At 38.2% G+C, this 19597-nt stretch overlaps 1 protein-coding gene across 2 annotated transcripts in view; it reads left to right on the top strand.

Moving 5' to 3' along the window:
* The window catches only part of PLPP1 (phospholipid phosphatase 1), an 85095-nt gene that overhangs the window by 43898 nt on the left and 21600 nt on the right, over positions 1-19597 (top strand). The window contains exons 2-3 of one of the 2 annotated variants that reach the window (XM_077772982.1): positions 7043-7194; positions 12414-12694. In XM_077772982.1, coding sequence (XP_077629108.1) covers positions 7043-7194; positions 12414-12694 — 433 coding nt within the window. The remainder of the gene's footprint in view (positions 1-7042; positions 7195-12413; positions 12695-19597) is intronic. The other variant, XM_077772980.1, reaches the window with a different exon arrangement.

Here is a 19597-nt window from a genome sequence, read left to right as displayed (position 1 = left end):
CCCCCCCCCCCCCCCCCCGACTCTCTCTGCCCCTTCCCTGCTTGCTTTCTCTCTTTTTCTCTCTCTCGAAAATAAATAAATATTTAAAAAAGTCAAGGCTCCTGGGTGGCTCAGTTAGTTGCGTGTCCAGCTTCAGCTCAAGTCATGATTTCACAGTTTGTGAGTTAGAGCCCCTCATCAGGCTCTGTGCGGACAGCTGNAAAAAAAAAAATCAATCAAAATGAATCCAGAACTTGACCCTATAAGATCTGTAATGAATCTGTGGTTCCTCCTTGCCTCAAGCTAGTGCCTGCAGAGTAGTAGGAACCCACTTAATTGTTGAATGCTAGCTTCCTTTTTTTTTAAAAAAAAACTTTTATAAATCTCCGTTTACTTTTTGAGAGAGATACAGACTACTAGTGGGGGAAGGGCAGAGAGGGAGACACAGAATTTGAATCAGGCTCCAGGCTTTGAGCTGTCAGCACAGAGCCCGACATGGGGCTCAGACTCATGAACAGCGAGGTCATGATCTGAGCTGAAGTTGGACATTCAACCTACTGAGCCACCCAGGCGCCCCATGATTGATTCTTTATTAAAGTAATGGTACTCAAGACTTCGAGGTTTTACCTTCTCTATTTGAATTATAATATCTCTTAATGTTGAAAAAATAAGTTATTTTTGTATCTTAAGTTTCTTGAATTCATAAGACTTCTGTTACAGATGGAGTTCCTTAATATTTTGGTTTATATACTGAATTGTGTTCGAATGTAGTTAAAATTAAGCTTTTCAGAGTTCTTCCTTTAAGATTTAATGGTAGTTTTCAAATAGGAAAATTTTTTCGTTTCAGTTAATTTAGGTATAATTTGTTATGATGGCTAAAAAATTATTTTTCATTTTATAAAAAAACATGTCTTTAGTAAAGATTAATATTAAATATACGTATATCAGCACTCTCTGTAACACGAGAGTATGTTATGTATAAGGTGACTGCTCTGAATTGTTTACAGCAAAAGAAATACATTAATTGCTTTAATAAAACTGATCTTCATTTCTTCTTCTTGACTCGTTTTTTGCGGTAGTTGGGTATTTTTTTAAATTTCTGGTTCATTACCTCTGTTTCCTGAACTTTGTTTTATCATGTACTCCAGTGTACCCAAGTATACTTCATTTATACATGAATGGGGCAGAGTGCCTTTGTATGTTCTCTTCACATTGGCTTCATTCTCTTTTACTTATTTTTTTTAATGTTTATTTGCTTTTGAGAGAGAGACACCGAGAGCCCGAGCAGCGGAGAGGCAGAGAGAGGGAGACACAGAATCCAAAGAGGCTCCAGGTCTGAGGTTTCAGCATGGAACCTTATGTAGGGCTCTAACCCACTAACAATGAGATCATGACCTGAGCTGAAGTCGGATGCTTAACTGACTGAGCCACCCAGGTGCCTCTCGTTCTCTTTAAATATAAGAAGGAAAAGAAATTAGGCATTGACATATTCTTTTTATTATCTTTTTAAATATGATTGTATTTTAAGTTCTCACTAGCATCTTTTGACAACTGGTATTTTCAAAATTGACTCTTTCCTACTTGGAATTTTCCCCATTGGTAAGTAAACAAAGGTAGACATTCAAATGACTTATAATAAAGAAGGTAGACTAAATACACACATACCTCCACCGGTGCCTGAGTGACTCTATCAGTTAAGTGTCTGATCTGGGCTCTCGTCTTGATCTCCTGGTCTCTGGGTTCAAGCCCTGCATCAGGCTTTGTGCTGACAGCCCAAAGCCTGGAACCTGCTTTGGATTATGTCTCCCTCTCTCTCTGCCCCTTTCCTTTTCTCATGCTTGTACATGCTCTCTCAAAAATAAATAAACATGAAAAAATAAACACACACCTCTCTTATCTGTTTAGCCTGGGGCCACAGTGAAGTATCAAAAATCATAATAGACCCGTTACCCTACAGTTTAGTCTTTACCTTCAGATTCTTTACATTTCCCATTTCCATCTATATCCTTCCCTTCTTGTTTAGGCATTAGGAGAAGAATATGATCGTTGAAGTATTTCACAGATGGACATCATTCTCTGTTTGGGTTCTGTTCATGTTGCAGGCTGCTGAGGTGGGTGCCTCATATCTTTGTATCAGGATTTCTCAGGCTGATGCCTAATGCTCTTACTCTTGGGGTAGTGTCCCTCATAATGATTTGCTGCCGCGGACTCAGGAGTTGCATGCCACTCTTTCTTGAGTGTCAAGATAGTTTTATATCCCTGTAATGGAGTACTATTCTGTATTTAAAAGGAACAGGATCTCAGTCTATGCCACACCATGGATGAACCCTAAAACACTATTTTGTGGAGGCATTTGTGTAGTTTTTACTATTAGAAAAAGCTTTTAACCACAGTTTCTCAGTTTTGAACTGACCACCAGTCTTTTGAACCGACATTGTTGTTTATATCATGGTTTTGAGAGCCTGAGTTCTTTTGCAGAGGAAGTTAAACATGTTGTGCGACCATGTTTTTATATTATCTTTTCCTGTCTCTGATAAGGGATGGAGAAGTGGTCTTGTGGTATTTAGTTGTTGGAAGTGGTGAGCTACCATATCACATATCCTCTTTTGAACTATGATAAGCATTCAGCGGTAGAAGGCTGTATTTATCTGTGGGTAAGTATGAGTTTACCATGCAGAAAATCTGACTCTTACATGGGCTAATATGACTAGCCACATGGGGATATTAAAAAGCAGAATGTGGGAATGTAAAGGGGTACAGCGATTTGGAAAAATAGTTTGGCAGTTTCTTAATAAGTTAAACATAAACTTAAAACAGAAACATATGCTATATGACTCAGGCATTCCACACTTAGGTGTCTACTCATTAAAAAGGGAAATCTATGGTCACACAAAAACATACATAAATGTTTATAGTGGTATTAGTCATACTAGACAAAAACTGAAACAACCCAAATATCCATTAACTGGTGAATGGATAAACCAAATGTATATACATACAGTAGGATACTATTTAGCAATAAAAAAGGAACAAAGTACATGCTACAATGTGGATGAACTTCAAAAACATTATGGTGAGTGATGTAAGGAGATGCTCAGAAAAAGCAAATCTATGTAAAAACAGAACACATGAGTGGCTGCCTGGGGTTGGCAGCAGGAGCAAAGATTGCATGCAAATGAGCTCGTGGGAATTTTTAGGTTAATGAAAAAGTTCTAAACCTTGATTGTGGTTGATGGTTGTACAACTCTGTACAGTCTCCCCAAATCATTGAGTTATATATTTAGAGTACATGAATTTTATGGTATGTAAACTATACCTCAGTAAAGTTTTTGTTTTTTTTTTCAAAAAGGAAATAAAAATGAATTTTGTAAACTTAAGTATTAGGAGAAAAATCATTTGACAAATATAGTCATGTGACTAATGATGGAAATGGATTGTTTTGGAGATGTAATCTTTGAAGTAAAAGGAAAAGGGTGTTTGATTCACATTGATAAAAGTAAGTGGAACCCTTTTCTTTTGCCTAGAAATCTATAGTTAATACCGAAGATAGCATCAGATGTCTTGACTTAAAAATTTGCATTTCTCCATATTTCTGTACATGTGGCTCATAGAGTAAATTGCTACCATATAAAATAACCTTTTCAGAGCCGTTTGTTAAGGACCTTAACATATCCCTTGGCCTATAATTCCACATAAAAAATATGTTCTCAGGAAATAATTAGAAATGAAAACAAGGATTAGTATTTGGAAATGTTCACTGTAGCATTATGTAGCACAATAAAAGGATTACTAATATGCATGCTGTCAGAGTAGGAGGAATGTTTATAATTATTTCAGTTATGGCTCTGTTGTTTGCAAGGAGTATAATTCCTTTCGAACCAGCTTTTGTTGAAAGGATACAAGGGAGTCTAACAACTCCAAAACGGCAAGATTGCTGAGGTCCTTTAACAGTGGGCCCTTTGAAAGCGGAGCCAACACTGCTTTCCCCGTTTCTGGCTCCTAGGGGCCAGGCTAGTCACTTCTGCTTTCCGTGGAGACCTGCTTTGTCCTCAGCCTCTTCTTCAGCCAGTCTGTCTTGTGCGTGGTTCAGTGCTGCTTGCCAGCTCTGACTATCAGCCTTTGTTCCAATTCCACAATTTCCAGAGCACGAATCTAGACGTGGTCATTTGTTTTTGAGCCCTAAGTGGGTCAGTGGGTCAGTTATTTGGTCTTCTCCTTACTCTTTTTGGGCTCTATATTCAGCTTTAGTGAAAATGAAATGGTGTTGGATAATGACAGTGACATAATAGATCTCATGGACTTATATGAGGGATTGCAGATATTAATTTGAAAATATGGGCCTTCTGTGATACAATTGCTTTTCTTTACTTACACTCACACTCTTAAAAGAATAGTGTGCATTTGTGGTATATTCCTGCTGTGTGTGGGGGGGGTGGGGGGGTGGACTTGGCCTTAGTGATGTTACTCTCTCCTGACCTTTCATCTGCCCTATAGGTTTGCCTCAGTGGATCTTCCTCCTGTGCCCATCCCTTTAATATTGCTGTTGCCCCGTGACTCCCCCTCCACTTCTTTTCATTTCATATCTGTCTTTGTAGAGTTTCTTTTACCCCCTGTGGCTTCAGAGATCCCTTATATCCCCAGATCGCTGTGTCTTTACCAGACACTGTCTACTGAGATTCTGACTGTGGCACCCACCATTTTTTTAAAGATCATCAAAGCTTCTGTTTTGAAACTTCAAAGCTTTTTGTACCTCTGATTATTCTCTGCTACAATTATGTGTGTATTGTGCCTTACTCAGTTTTGTATTCCTGGTAGCAAAATGGATTCATTCAGTATATTTCCACTTGTGTATTCCGGTTTTTAAAAATGGATTAATTATACTTGTATGTGATTTTGTTGTTTCCTTCCTATCCCCCCAAAAAAGTATAACTGCAAACCTTTTTTCTAAATATAAAAATTATTTTCAACATTGTCTTTGTGGTCAAAGGAAAAAAAAATCAGCTTGGTGGATATGCTTGGTAAGAACATTTTTCAAGTATTTTTGGGTTTATTAAGAGGAATTTTTCCTGAGAATAAGGACATAAAGCTTACTGCATTTTGGACACTAATTACATGTGGGTTTAATTTCTGTACTAGATATCTTGTCTTACCACAAAAGAAAGAAATCACTGAAAAATTCAACTAATTCAGATATAATGCAATATAGAGTGAAAATTTCCATTATGATGGATCGATTTGAATTGTGGAAATGGTGATTTTTTTGTGAATACATAATAAATTTATTAGGTGAAAGTATGGCTATTGGTTGAAGGATGAATGTTTAGTTACTATATGGGGCAGGCAACAACTGAAATCACAGATCTGCTTATTAACCTCCACAGTGTGTGCTAAGTATAAAATGTTTGTGCTCACCTGTGGTATCTGTATTAAAGGCTTGGGCATTTTGTCCCATTTGCTGAATGCAGACAGTTTGGTGAATCAGAGGGTAGTTTGAAATCAGATGTGAAAGGTAGTATAAGGTCAGCCAAGTAAATTCTAGTTTGTTTGTTTATTTATTTTGTAATTGTAGCATTTACTAGAAGTATGGCTTTGGGAACCTTGTGAACATCTTAAAGACTTCTTTTTTTAAAATTTTTTAAAAAATGTTTTATTTGNAGATCATGACCTAAGCGAAAGTCGGACGCCCAACCGACTGAGCCACCCAGGCGCCCCTCTTAAAGACTTCTAATGGGTGGCCACTCTTGGCAAGATGGTTTAACACAGAGATATAAACTTTGGTTTATGTATTCAGGGTATAAATGATAAGCAGGAAGGTAAATAAAAGAACTAGGAATGTGCTTTTTTTCTGTTAATTTTGTAAAATGTTTTATTTGTGAGAGAGAGCAAGAATGAGCATGAGCAGGGGAGGGGGAGAGAGAGAGGGAGACACAGAATCAGAAGCAGGCTCCAGACTCTGAGCTGTCAGCACAGAGCCCAGCATGGGGCTTGAACCCATGAGCCTAGAGATAGTGACTTGAGCCGAAGTTGGATGCTTAACCAACTGAGCCACCCACGTGCCCTGGAAAGTGATTCTTTTCATTTGGCCCTTTTAGATAGAACATATTTGATATTTGTAGTAATGACACTCAGGTAGAGTGGCAGAGTCATAGTTGTCATTCAGCCTTTCGGGCATTAGTGGAGTTAATGAGAACTGTAAATGGTCATCAAGACTTGGTGCTTCATGGAATGAACATTTTGATGATAATGGCATTATTGCTGGGAGAATGGGTCTCTGAGGGAGAGAATCTTCTGCTCCTGGATAAATCTAGACACAGACTTCATATGGAAGATTTCTGTTAACACTCTAACAGAGCATTCCTTATCAATATGCTTCATATTAATCAGTATGTGTGCTTCAATGAAATAAAGGAGAAATAAATTCTTAAAGTTAACTTTTAGGGAAAAGACATTTTAGAAGGTATGATGAAAACCGAACTGTCTTTTGAATTTTTTTGTGCTTGACCCCATAGTCCATTATTTCTTAAACTTGGTTTTAGTTCAGGTTCTTTTCCTAGCAGCTCTAAACTTGCTGTAGACGGTACAGAAAGGAGTGGAAAACACATTATTTAGATACTTTGATAGCTTGGCCATGACCATGTCCTTTCTAAATGTGGTAGTAATGTAGAGACAAAATGGGGAAATGTCAAAATGCTGATTTCCTTTTGGAAGCAAAGTACGTGACAGATTGGTTTGGGAATATTTTTGAAAGCCCTGTGATTGAACAGCAAATAAGAGCAAGAAAAGGGAGTTTTTGTCTTCTCTAAAATCCATTTAGTGTATGTGGGCAAGAAGAAAGGGAAGAAGACGCTCTTGGTTAAATTGGTTAAGCACTGTTCTTTCTATCATCTTTATCTAAACTGTAATCTTTTTAAACTTCTGTTGCATGCATTGCTGCATTTCCTTTCTACGTGTGCTCTTATTTATTTTCATGGCAAATGCATTTTTAAACAGTCTCTGGGATAATTATTACCATTAATTTTCATATTTCTATTTTAATGATGTTTTCATTTATTCCTTTTGCTAGCTGGATTGCCTTTTGCAATTCTTACTTCAAGGCATACCCCTTTCCAACGAGGAATATTCTGTAATGATGAGTCCATCAAGTACCCTTACAAAGAAGACACCATACCTTATGCGTTATTAGGTGGAATAATCATTCCATTCAGTATTATTGTTGTAAGTCAAATCTGCTTTTCCAAGTTTATCACTTTTGGGCAGTTGGCTTAATTTTGTGTTAATCTGTTAATGATTGAATGCATAAATGTCCAAAACAGTGTGTGTGTTTTTGAATCTTTAATTGAAAGTGTTACTTGATCAAGAAAATCTCCGATATTTTCAATGGGACCAAAGGAATAACAGTGTATAATTAGAAGAACCTCACTGAAAGTGTGTAGCTTTTATGCTAATCTTTTTTGGAGTCCCTGTGACGTGTGGAGCTCTAATTTGCTGTTGGTGCAGTAATCATGAAATAGATGCATGTTATAGCAGTATGTTTTTAGCATACTTTATACCTAGGGTATCTTATAATTTGTGGAATCAATGTGTATGTACCTACCTTCTAGTTGCTGAGTTCTAAAAAACAGAAATAACTAATCTTAAGACTCCATTCTAACCCCTGTCACTTTAAAGAATTAAAAAAATTTTTTTAATGTTTTAGTTATTTTTGAGAGAGAGAGAGACAACGTGAGCAGGGGAGGGTCAGAGAGAGAGGGAGATACAGAATCCGAAGCAGGCTCCAGGCTCTGAGCTACCTGTCAGCACAGAGCCCGACGCAGGGCCCGAACCCATGAACTGTGAGATCATGACCTGAACCGAAGTCGGACGCTTAACCGAGGCACCCCAGGCACCCCAAAAATTTTTAAATAATGGCAGAAGCTAGAAAGAACAGCTAAAGCTCTGTATATGATTAGCAGTGAACAAAAGCTTTACTAGTACTGAAAGATAATAGTATTATGTCCTATTGTTTTTAGGATTTCAGGTGGGAATGCCTGGAGAATGTGCTCCAGGTAGAAGACTTAAAGTGATTGGACTAGATTATTTTATAATTTCTTGACCTAGAGAGTCTTTGACTTAGATTAAATAGTCTTATGCTCCATAACTTGTAGTTTAAAAAAAAAAATATATGTGGTTTAAAGGAGAAAATATGGTCCCCTCCAGGAGATAGGCCAACAAGATAACATATATGTCTTGTCTATTTTGGAGTTTATTGAAAAAAACCAAAACTCTTAATTTATAAGTTTAATTTTTCTTACGCTTATTTTGAGAGAGAGGGGGACAGAGGGAGCATGAGCGGGGGAGGGGCATAGAGAAGGAGAAAGAATTTCAAGCAGGCTCCATGCTGTCAGCACAGAGCCTGACATGGGGCTCAATCTCACAAACCTCATGAGATCATGACCTGAGCTGAAGTCAAGAGTCAGATGCTTCACTGACAGAGCCAGGCAGGTGCTCCTAGAAATTTAATGTTTTATTCAAGAATGATCGCAGCTCCTTATTACCAATGAGAATTGATCAACTCATAATTTGTGGTACATAATTAATAAAAGAAAACCTATGTCATAAACAAGTTTGTTCCATGAGAATGTGAGTTCCTGGAAGTCAGAGATGGTGCCATGTTTTTGTTGGTATTCTTGCTGCCTGCCATGGAGCTGGGCATGATAGAACCTGGCATGTCCTAGGTGCTCAGATGAAATAAGAGTAATTGCACAGTAATCCTGGTTGGCTCTCCTGCAGTGTGGTGAAGTTTTAAGAAATCAGCAGATCCCTTTGATCTAGACACATCTTTTGCACTGAATTCTTACTACTAATAGAAGAAAGCCCAACCTATGATTGTTCCTTTAAGGAGTCAGTAAGAGTAGGGTTTTTTTTTTTTTTTAAGGATGTATGTTTCTGAGATACTCTTTGAATATAAAATTTTTAGTAGGATACTTCGTTGCAAATACAGTTGACCCTTGAACAAGGTGGGGATTCAGAGCACTGATCCCCCAGTGCAGTCATAAATCTATGTTCCAGCTTTTGATGCTCCCAAAACTTATCTAAGAATAGCCTACTGTTACCTGGAAGCCTTACTCATAACTTAAATAGTCAATTAACACACAATTTGTATGTTACATGTGTTACATACCATATTCTTACAATAAAGTAAGCTAGAAAAAAGAAAAAGTAAGATCCTAAAGAAGAGAGAATACATTTACAGTACCATATTGTACTGATCAAAAAAAAAATCCATGTGTAAGTGGACCTGCTCAGCTCAAACCTGTGCTGTTCAAGGGTCAGCTTAGTAGCTGAGTTCATGCAGGATTGTCCCTTGGAGTACTCTAATGCTGCTGCAGAAGTATTTGTCTTCCAGTTCTCCTTGACTTTGTGTCTCACTAGAAGGGATGCTGAACCAGCAGAACTACAGAAATCCATTAGAGATCTAAGACCTGCGGCAGGACCGGGTGCTGACTGCGGGCAGCCAGTGTGGGGGTGTGGCCTGTCCATCAAGGGTAGGGCCTGACACAACACTTAGCAAGGAGTTATTTATATTTCATTAATTTGGAAGTTTTGACTCATCATCAGCTGTGAGAAAGTTATGTTTCATAAAACAAATACATTGAATGTAGGTTTGTTAAAAAAAACATACTGCTTAAAGGTGCTATCAAAGTTCTATTTTCATATCAACAAATATTGCACAGGGCAGTGTTGTATGTACTAACAAAAAAAATTCACTTTGTTCATTAACTCCACTTCTTTCAGGCAGCACTAGTTTAAACATGTAAACATTTAATTTTATTTACTAGAAAGTCAGTCAGTTCTTTAAAAAAAAAATTGGGACTGTGATTCAGACTTCATACCTGTTCAATCCGATGAGACCATTTTGACTTTGGAAAAAGATTCAGTAGAATAATGGGAATGAAGGTAGTTAGAGATATTTAGGAAGGAGTAGAAGTGCACCAGTGATTTTAGAGTACACTTTTGGAAAGCTGGGCCCTGAGTGGAAGACACATAATACAGGGACAGTGTAGAGATGTGTAAATCCTTTTGGTTGATAGATTTTTAAAGGAGATGGTGAGAAAATAGTGTGGTGCATAGGTTGTTTTTAAGTGACTGAATTACATGGATTTAGGTAATTATTAGCTTTGATATTTCAGAGTATTTTGTTTTAGTCCCCCAAACTTTATCTTGAGTTCTTTAATAATTTATCATATCTTTGCAGTTCAGATGATGTGTAACAAGTGATCCCAGCTCTAAAGTAACACTACAGTTAGCTTAAGTGTGGACTTCACCAGAGGCTAAACATCGGCATAAATTTAGGCTCAAAGGGGAAGATAATGTATTAAAATGAAAATATGGCTGTCATGTGTAGTGAAATGCACAGACACAGCCCGACATTTAATTTGGAAAATTAGTTTAGAACTCATCTATTATCTATTTCTCTCAGTTAAGACGGAGTGTACATCAATAAAAAAATGATGTACACCAACCTAGCATTTGTCAGCTTTAGCGTCTCTCCGCCCTGCCCTACCATTTAGGTTTAAGTTTCAGCTTACACTGCTTCTGTGAATCAATTTGTCATCTGTGCCCAGTACTCTGAATTCTAGTGAGCTGATTTGTTGTCATCAGTGTCAAGATCAGGGTTTGAGTGGCCCTAAGGAATGATCATCATGCCTAGGAAGACTCCCAAAGATCAGGAGTTGGAAAACAGTTGAGTGCTTATGCAAGATGAACAGCTGATAGCTGAGGTGTGAATATTATGAATATTTCAGCGGCTCAGATTGGTATATATTTTAAATGATCAAAGAACAGTTCCATAATGAAACATGAGAGAAGTCTTTTCTTGATCTGTGATCTACCAACGCAGTTGCTGGAATACCTTAACAGTCAGAGGAGACAGTGTATACAGGGCCACTAGAGGCACTGGGGGAGAACCCTAAGCAAAATGGCAGAGGTGTGGTGTCCCTAGAAGTGCATATGGTTTTTCTCCTGAGAAAAGGATCTGATTAAGTCATTCATGTCAAGCACTATAATGAGGAATGTGTTTCTGTGGGGCTTAATATTTAAACTAAGGGTGTTTACCTGTTACCTAAGAGGCATCAGTTTTAATTAAAATTTATTAACCACCTGCTCTGTTTTAGGCCACCATGGTGGTACTAGCTTTCTATTCAATGAGTAAAACGTTGTTCTTGCTTTTGTAGAATTCATAGTCTAGTTGTCAGAGTTTTAACATTCTAATTGTGGAATTCTAGAAGCCATGGAGCCAGATGAAGAAATCTCTTTCAGAAGACAATCATTTATTTTACCTATTTACCTTACCTATGATAAGGCCGTCCCTGAAGATGATTGGAAATTATCTCCACTAAATGGAATGTTTGAATTTTCTGTAAAATTGTTAATGAAAATTTAAGACAAAGCCACAAAACTAGTTTATATATTAAGCACAGCTTTGTGACTTGTATCTCCCCACTTCCCCCAATATAAGCAAGCTGACTTTTGTCGTTTAACTATTTATTTTGGTCTCAAGTGGCTAGAATGTGGATTGTTTTTATCAGCACATGTAAGTTTTTTATAATTTTGACTTTCAGTATTTTTTGGATTTCTCAGGGTTTTGCTCTGTGAGCTTGTCAAGTATTTGGAAGTCATTTTATGCCTTTAAACTCACTACAGTGGCATGTGCTGATACATGCTCTACTGGAATCTAGGGGGGCATTGTTGTCTCTACTTTTAGTGAAAACCAAAGTCAGTGAAAAATAAAGAGGAAAGAGTCACTCACTTGAAATGTTTTCTTGGACAAGGAGACCATCAAATGTACGTTTGGTCAGTTAATGAGACTTGTTAAGAAAGCCAGGCCTAGAGTCTCCAGAGGCGGGACTGGGAGGCTGTGTCAGCAGATCAATGCCCTCTGTACCCTTTGGCCTCCGTGTTAGACCTCTGCTTTTATATTAGTTTACTCCCTGAAACTGTTTTACTTTTGAAAATATGATGAATATGTTTGACTCAGAGGAATGTTTGATAAAAATTAGGACTGCCAGATAAAAGTACTATATAAGGGACATTCTAATTTAGGAAGTTTGTCTTCTTTTAACAAACATGGGTTTTGTCCTCCGTGATACATCATTGTCTGCTTTTTAAAACCCACTGTATTTGAGTGCAAGAAAAGAAGTAAGGTCTGTTGTTTCAGGTAGACTTTGAGATTGTTTTGGCCATTGCTTTTTAAGCAGTATGCACAATTCATCTAGAGCCCTTTTTCATGGTTTAGAATTAGCTATCCTAACTGACTCTCCATTTGCAAATGAAAAACAACCGGTGGTTTTAAAATACAGATTTTACTGTGATTTATCATTTTGTTTTCTATTTTCTATTTTGTTTAAAGTGCCTGGTTTCCACTTTAACATACTATTTTTCTGTTTCTTTTTCAGATGATTGTTGGAGAGGCCCTGTCTGTTTACTATAACCTCTTGCACTCGAATTCCTTTATCAGGAATAACTACATAGCCACTATTTACAAAGCCATTGGAACCTTTTTATTTGGTGCAGGTGCTAGTCAGTCCCTGACTGACATTGCCAAGTATTCAATAGGCAGACTGCGGCCTCACTTCCTGGATGTTTGTGACCCAGATTGGTCAAAAATCAACTGCAGTGTTGGTTATATTGAAAACTACATATGTCGAGGGAATGCACAAAAAGTGAAGGAGGGCAGGTACGTGTTAAAACTTTAGTGTTTGTTTTATCTTGCGTATTCTTGGAAAAGAAGATTGCAGAGACTGGAAGGTGAGCCATCCACTAGCTTAAGGAGAGAAATAGTGTAATCACTGAGGTGAAGTAAGACCATATATTGACCCATTATCTTTACTTATTCTTTTTTCCCCCATTTTAGCCCTACCTTCTCTTTAAGAGCATTTTAATCCAAGTTTTTGCATCTCCAGTGAATAATAATGTAAAATGAACTTTGTATGTCATATACTTCAGGACCAGCAAACTTTTTCTTAAGGCACCAGACAGTAAATACTTTAGGTTTTGTGGGCCATTTGGTTAATTTGACAGCTGTCCAGCTGTGCTGTTGTACCAGGAAAAACCTACCACAGACAGTCCTTGAACTAACGGCCATGGTTATATTCCAGTAAAAGTTTTTTTAACAGAAACAGTGACTGCTTCAGGGGTTATAGTTCGCTGACTTTGATGAAGTCCAGTTGTGTATTAAGTACCTTAGTATTCTTAGAGATTATTTTTATGAGGAACCTTCATATCTTGACAGCTTTTGGTCTTCATGTTGCCTTCTTATAATACCCTTGGTGGGCTCCTTTCTACCCCTGGAGCGCTATTAGGCATGAATGAAATAGAATGTTTGGAACCCAAAAGGTCCAACTCTTTGGTTTAAGCATACGACTTCGGCTCAGCTCATGATCTTGTGGCTTGTGGGTTCAAGCCCCACATCGGGTTCTGTGCTGGCAGCTCAGAGCCTGGAGCCTGTTTCAGATTCTGTGTCTCCCTCTCTCTCCACCCCTCCACAACTCATGCTCTGTCTCTCTTTGTCTCAAAAATAAACTATTAAAAAAAATGAAAAAAAAAAAGTAGCTATCACTTTACCTTAGTTATTCATCATCCAACAAATACTTTTTTTGGTTAAAACATCCTTTGACTGTTAGTCATAAATGATTCTCAGACATTTTATTATCCCTGTTGGTTCTCTTATGAGCTACACAGGCTTTGTAGTAGCTCCTAATTTTTACATTTAGTAGGGATGAGAAAATTCCTTATTCAACTAAGAGTATACACTGTGCTGTGTGCAGGAGATTCAGCAGTGAACTAGACAGCTCTGGTTCTCCTCTTCATGAGCTTAGTCTAGCATGGAGGACATACATTAAACAAGTGACGGCAGTGGAAGGGAACCTCCTTGTTGATACCGAGGCCAGAGAATAGAGAGGCTACTGAACAGCAAGCTTTGAGGTTATCATAGGAGGACTGATAGAGGGGTATAAAGTGACTAATGCAATAGGCAATTGAGAAGTAGATAGTAGAAAGTGGTATTGTTGATTTGAATTTACGTAAGCAAGCGTTTTTATGAGGGCTAGAGGAAGAATGGTGCAGAAGTGGCTCTGAGGAGTAATGAAATTAACAATATCAGCCCTGGGCTCTTAGGGTGTGAGACATGGAGGTCTCATTCTCTCCTCTGGAAACACTACAGTGTCTGAGGGAAAGGTCTCAGATTTAGTGACTAGGAGGTTAGCTGACCTTTGCTGAAGAGTTTGAAGACACAGGGAAGTAGAGAGGACTATCCATGCCTGTCTCTCTAATGTCTTTCCTGCATCACCCAGCAGAAAATAGAAAAACTCTTTTAATGTTTTCTCTTGGCCAGGGGATTTAAGAAAGTCACCAGGTAATAAAGGTTTACCTAAACTCCAGAAAATACCATTACAATTGATTCGTAAAGGACACAGACTCTTCACACATGTACTGTTTCTCTGGTTCAGCTGCATAAAACTTTACTAAAAATTTTTTTGTAACAATATATCTTTTTTGTAAAAATTTTTAATGTTTATTTTTGAGAGAGAGAGAGAGAGGCCAACCACGAGTTGGGGAGGGGCAGAGAGCGAGGGAAACAGAATCTGAAGCAGGCTCCAGCTCCCGAACTGAAAGCACAGAGCCTGACACGGGGCTCAAACCCACGAGCCCCATATCAGGACTTGAGCTGAAGCCGGACAGTCAGTTGACTGAGCACCCCTGTAACACAACAATATATATTATTGAGAGATTTTTCTTTCTTACATAGGCCATTTGGATAAAATGTGAAATAATATAATTTATTTTAAATAGTATAAAAGTAGTCACAGTTTTCAGTCCATACATGTCCTATTATCTAACTCTTCCTACTATATCTAAATTGCCCAACATGTACCATTATACTTTAATGACAAGTATATGTAGGTTTTTTAGCACTTTGCCCCCTTTAAAGTTTCTTCAGCAACCCACATTTTCAATGAGATCTGTTGGTAAGCTTTTGGGTTCTGAAATAAGGAAAATCAAACCTAGAAATGAAATTTTAAGAAAATTATGTCTTCTGAGAAAAATGTGATTTCCATTAGTGTTTCCATCATAATTTAGTTTTTGCTGTGGTTTCAGAGCTTTGTAACATTGGTGCATAACTGTGGCTTTGCTTTGCTATTCTATTGTGGAGCATAATTTGGTTGGATTCAGGCTTTCCTATTGCTTTTGTTGAATTTTACAAGTCAGGATGCCAAAAATGCAAAAACATTTCAGTCTAGACATCGTCTGTAGTATATTAATTAGGATTACAGTGTAATCTCCTTTAATATGTTTGTCTCCACAGCCTGCCCCCTGTACTTTTATTTTAATTATAAAATTATAATGCTTGATGTTGGAAAGAAGGGAACATAAGCACCCAAAATGAGTCATTTTTGTTGACGATAAATGAGTCAGAGTTACATCTAGGGGTGAGAGTACTCTACAATTTGGCTTTTGGTCTTGATTTTTTCCCCCCCCATTTGTTCTCTTTTCTTCTATTCCCTTCTACTCCCTCTGCCCTTCCTGTCTGTGTGCACCGTCCTGTGCTCTCATATTACTGATGGACTTTTACCAGGATTCATTTGTGGCCTTGGGTCCTAAACATAGAAGTGAGAACATAAATGGACTAGAGTACTTACTCATTGTGATATCCAGAAAGCTTCTCTTCTTTTAAATTTAAATGTAATATTTAAATTTAAATATTAATTTAAAATTAATACCTAGGGATTTACTATAAATGAAGGCTATACTTGTAACTGTGGGACATCCAACTGCCATTGCTTATGCCAAAGAGAATAGCATTACTTTCGGTCTGTGGAAAGAAATTACTAATGAGCCTAGGTAGTTCAGACCTGTAGCAGTCTGCTCAGGTAAAGGTTCTCTTTAGAGAATCCTAAGGAGATGCTCTCAAAGAGAATCTTTAGACCAATGGCTCTTAAGTGTTACTGATTCATTATAATCACCTGGAGGGCTTGTTAAACTACAGATTTCTAGGTTTCATCGTCAGGTGTTTAATTTGGGAAGTGGAGTTGGAGGCTGAGAAGATGTGTTCCTAACACACTCCAGGATGCTGCTGCCTCTGTGCTTGGTCTCAGGACCACACTTTGAACCAGTGCTTTATATCCCATGGTTGATGGGACTACAAGCTCACATGACATTTGTTATCTCCGGATGTAAGGCAAGGTGAATTTAAGATTGTGTACGACTAGCTTTGTTACTGAATGATCTATCACTGCCACTAACTCGGAATGAGTGGGTGAGCCCTGGTGCTACTGGGGCCAATTGTTTGGTGCCAGGAATCCCTGGGGAGGAGGGAAGGGACTGGACAGCTCTTGGGTGGGTTCGCCAACATTGACCCCTCCACCAGCAGGATGGACACCTTCAGAGTTAGAGAGAGAGGTTGGGAGGATACGTGCAAGCGAGCAGGCAGGGAGTGGGTGATTGTGGATGGGGGTCAGTATGTGTTCAGCCCACGATCATGGGTAGGGAAGAGGACGAGTGGGATGTTGTTATCAAGGCTTTTCTGGTCTGGTGGTTGGGCTCTTCAGGTCTTTGCAAAATGTCTTCGTCCGTGCCTTAAGAAAGCGTGGTAAGAAATAAGCACAGCGGGTTTTCGTTAGAGCATCAGTTAATCGGTCTTATCTGTTTCTGGTTTTAACAGTTGGGCTCTGTAGTTGAGCAAGAGAGCTTGCTAACAGCTGCTCTATTTGTGATAGAAACTATTGTCTTTTAGAGATTCACTTCTTTTTTCTGGCTTTATTTATTAAAAAATATTTTTTTAATGTTTCTTTTTGAGAAAGGGAGAGCATGAGTGGGGGAGGGCCAGAGAGAGAGGAAGACAGAGGATCCAAAGCAGGCTCTGTGCTGACGGCAGAGAGTTTGATGTGGGGCTAGAATCCAGGAACTGTGAGATTATGACCTGAGCCAAAGTCTGACGGTCAACTGCCTGAGCCACCCAGGTGCCACTTTGGGCTTTTATTTAAATTTGCTTAAGCATAGACTCAGTGTTCCTGATTATTTCTGAGTCACTGGTCTTTGGCTATATAGATGAGATGTTCAGTACAAAGTTGTTTCTTTTGGATTATGGCCACTTTGTATTACATAGATGTTTATGATATATTTGGTTGAATATGAGACATAATTTTCCTTTTGTCTTTTTTTAAAGGAACCCCCATGCAGGTAAATAAAGGTAAATTTTGAGGGAGTGCCTTCTGTAATAGTGAAAACCCATTAAAATTACATTGATTAGCTGTGGTATTAAGTTCCTGGTATAACCTGCCTCTGTTCTCTGAGAGAATGGCTGCTTCTGTGTAGTCTAATTGTAGACATTATGGGATACTTTATCTTTCAGAAACATTTATTCGGGTTTATCTATACTTCTTGTTTGTGTATCAGTAAGCTGGAAGACAGCCTTTGTTTTTGTTTTATATCTACATGGAAAAAGCAACATATAGAATAAAAGAGGGGATAATTTAAAAAAATTTTTTTAAGTTTATTTATTTATTTTGAGAGAGAGAAAGTACAGGCCAGAGAAAGGGAGAGAGAATCCTAAGTAGGCTCCATACTTGACAGCACGGAGCCTGAAAGGCTCGAACTTGGCAAACCGTGAGGTCGTGACCTGAGCAGAGACCGAGAGTCAGATGCTTAATCTGAGCCACCCAGGCACCCTGAAAGAGAGGATGATTTTAAAAGATCCTTCATTCTCTGAAAGGACATCAGTTATTAGTGCATTTAAAAGGAATGTGACTTCAAGGCCAGCACCTCTTCCTTCCACCTCCTCTGTTCTCGATGTTAGTATGTGACAGTTTCTGTTGTAGCTGTGACTTGTTACCTCACTCTCATGCCAACTCTTTTTACCCCAGTGTTTCTTTCTTTCTTCTTTTTTCTTTTTTTAACATTTATTTATTTTTGAGAGAGAGTGCAAGCAGGGGAGGGGCAGAGAGAGAGGGAGACATAGAATCCAAAACAGGCTCCAGGCCCTGAGCTGTCAGCACAGAGCCTGATACAGGGCTTCAACCCACGAACTGTGAGATCATGACCTAAGCCAAAGTGGGACGCTTAACCAACTTAGCTACCCAGGCGCCTGATGCCCCAGTGTTTCTTATGTTATAGTAATATTGGAATCACATGGAGCCTAAGAATTTGCATTCCTAAAACCTTCCCCAATGGTGCTGTGGCTCCTCATCTGAGAATCATGGTTTCATCCTATCTCTGAGGTTACTAAATTCACCTACGGATTAGTCCTAGTCACTGTGGAAGCTACCAAGGTGTGCAAGTTGCTGTCATAGTGCTCACTATGCCGGGAGCTGCGACATGTTTGGAGATTGTATGTGTGATAGAACAGATACATGCTTGAAGGTGTAAAGATAAAACCCTCAATGAAATCAGAGGGTAGTCATACCACTTCTGGTCGAGGAGACAACTTGGAGGGAAAGGTCTGAATGTGTAGAATTGGGGTGGGGTGTGTATTCAGGTCCGGGAGCAGTAGCATGATCAGAGGCAGGCAGGATTAGGGTATACAGGCAGTGTTTTAGTAGACTTAATTTCAGTAAAAACTGATATCATTTTGGGGGTTTTGTTTGTCAGTTGTTAATTTATAAAGGCAGTCTGGGGCAGTTAAGGCTAAGGAAACTTTGTTAAGAAATAAAAATGAAGTCACATAACATGATACCTAGTTAAATAGCTATATACTTTTCTTATGCATACTTTTGTTTAGGCTGTGCTGCATTTATACATGCCATATAATTTTGTTTTAGTGTGGAAAAAAAGCAAGAGATTTTTTTCTGCCTTGAGATTAAACTCGGTCCTTGCTTCTCTTTTATGAATGCAGAATTAGTTGCCTTGACGTGTGACTTTATTTTGGCTGATTGCACAGTTGTAATGATAAGATCCCTTCTTTCAGTGACTTCCTGCCGCTATTTATTGGTAAATATATGTATATCATCTTGTATTTTAGAACCAACCTTCCCACCCCCCAAGCTAAAAACAGCCATCTGCTTTGCCTTTTTTGAATGGTAATATAGAGTTAATTATGAACAAATATATCAACTTTGGGTACTTCTTGAACTTATCTTGGATTTTCTTCAGTTTTTGAGTTAGAATGTAGGAGGCAGTGGATATATTAAGATGAAAGAAATTCTTAGGTTTTGATAAATCAAGCAGTGCTGGGCATTAAACGTTAAAAGGTTACTAAATCACATGAACACATCATCAGCTGGTTTATCTTGATGCTTTGTACCTTCACCTTAGAACGTTTGAATTCCACATTGCCAGCTTTGAAATATGAAAAAAAGTTTCATAGACACATCAATGAGTATTTCTTCCAGATTAAAACATAATGATAAATCTCATAGATGGGATGGTGTAAAGCTTGAGTTTCCATGCCGAATGAATGTGACCAACATGCATTTTCATTTAATTAGAAAATAAGTATTTTTATTGAGAGGTTAGGATGTGAGTTGAATTTGTGAATAGTAAAACAAACTTGATTTTGGTGTCGTGTTGGCTTATTTTTCAGAGATCATTGAAATGTTTCTTTGTGTGATTCTTTTTTTTTTATATCTCTCTAATTTTAACTTTT

This window comes from Crocuta crocuta, unplaced genomic scaffold (genome assembly GCF_008692635.1).
Source record: "Crocuta crocuta isolate KB4526 unplaced genomic scaffold, BGI_CrCroc_1.0 scaffold107, whole genome shotgun sequence".
In the NCBI taxonomy this organism is placed as follows: domain Eukaryota; kingdom Metazoa; phylum Chordata; class Mammalia; order Carnivora; family Hyaenidae; genus Crocuta; species Crocuta crocuta.
Note: the sequence above shows the minus strand (reverse complement) of the source record. Positions and strands in the feature narration are given on the sequence as shown.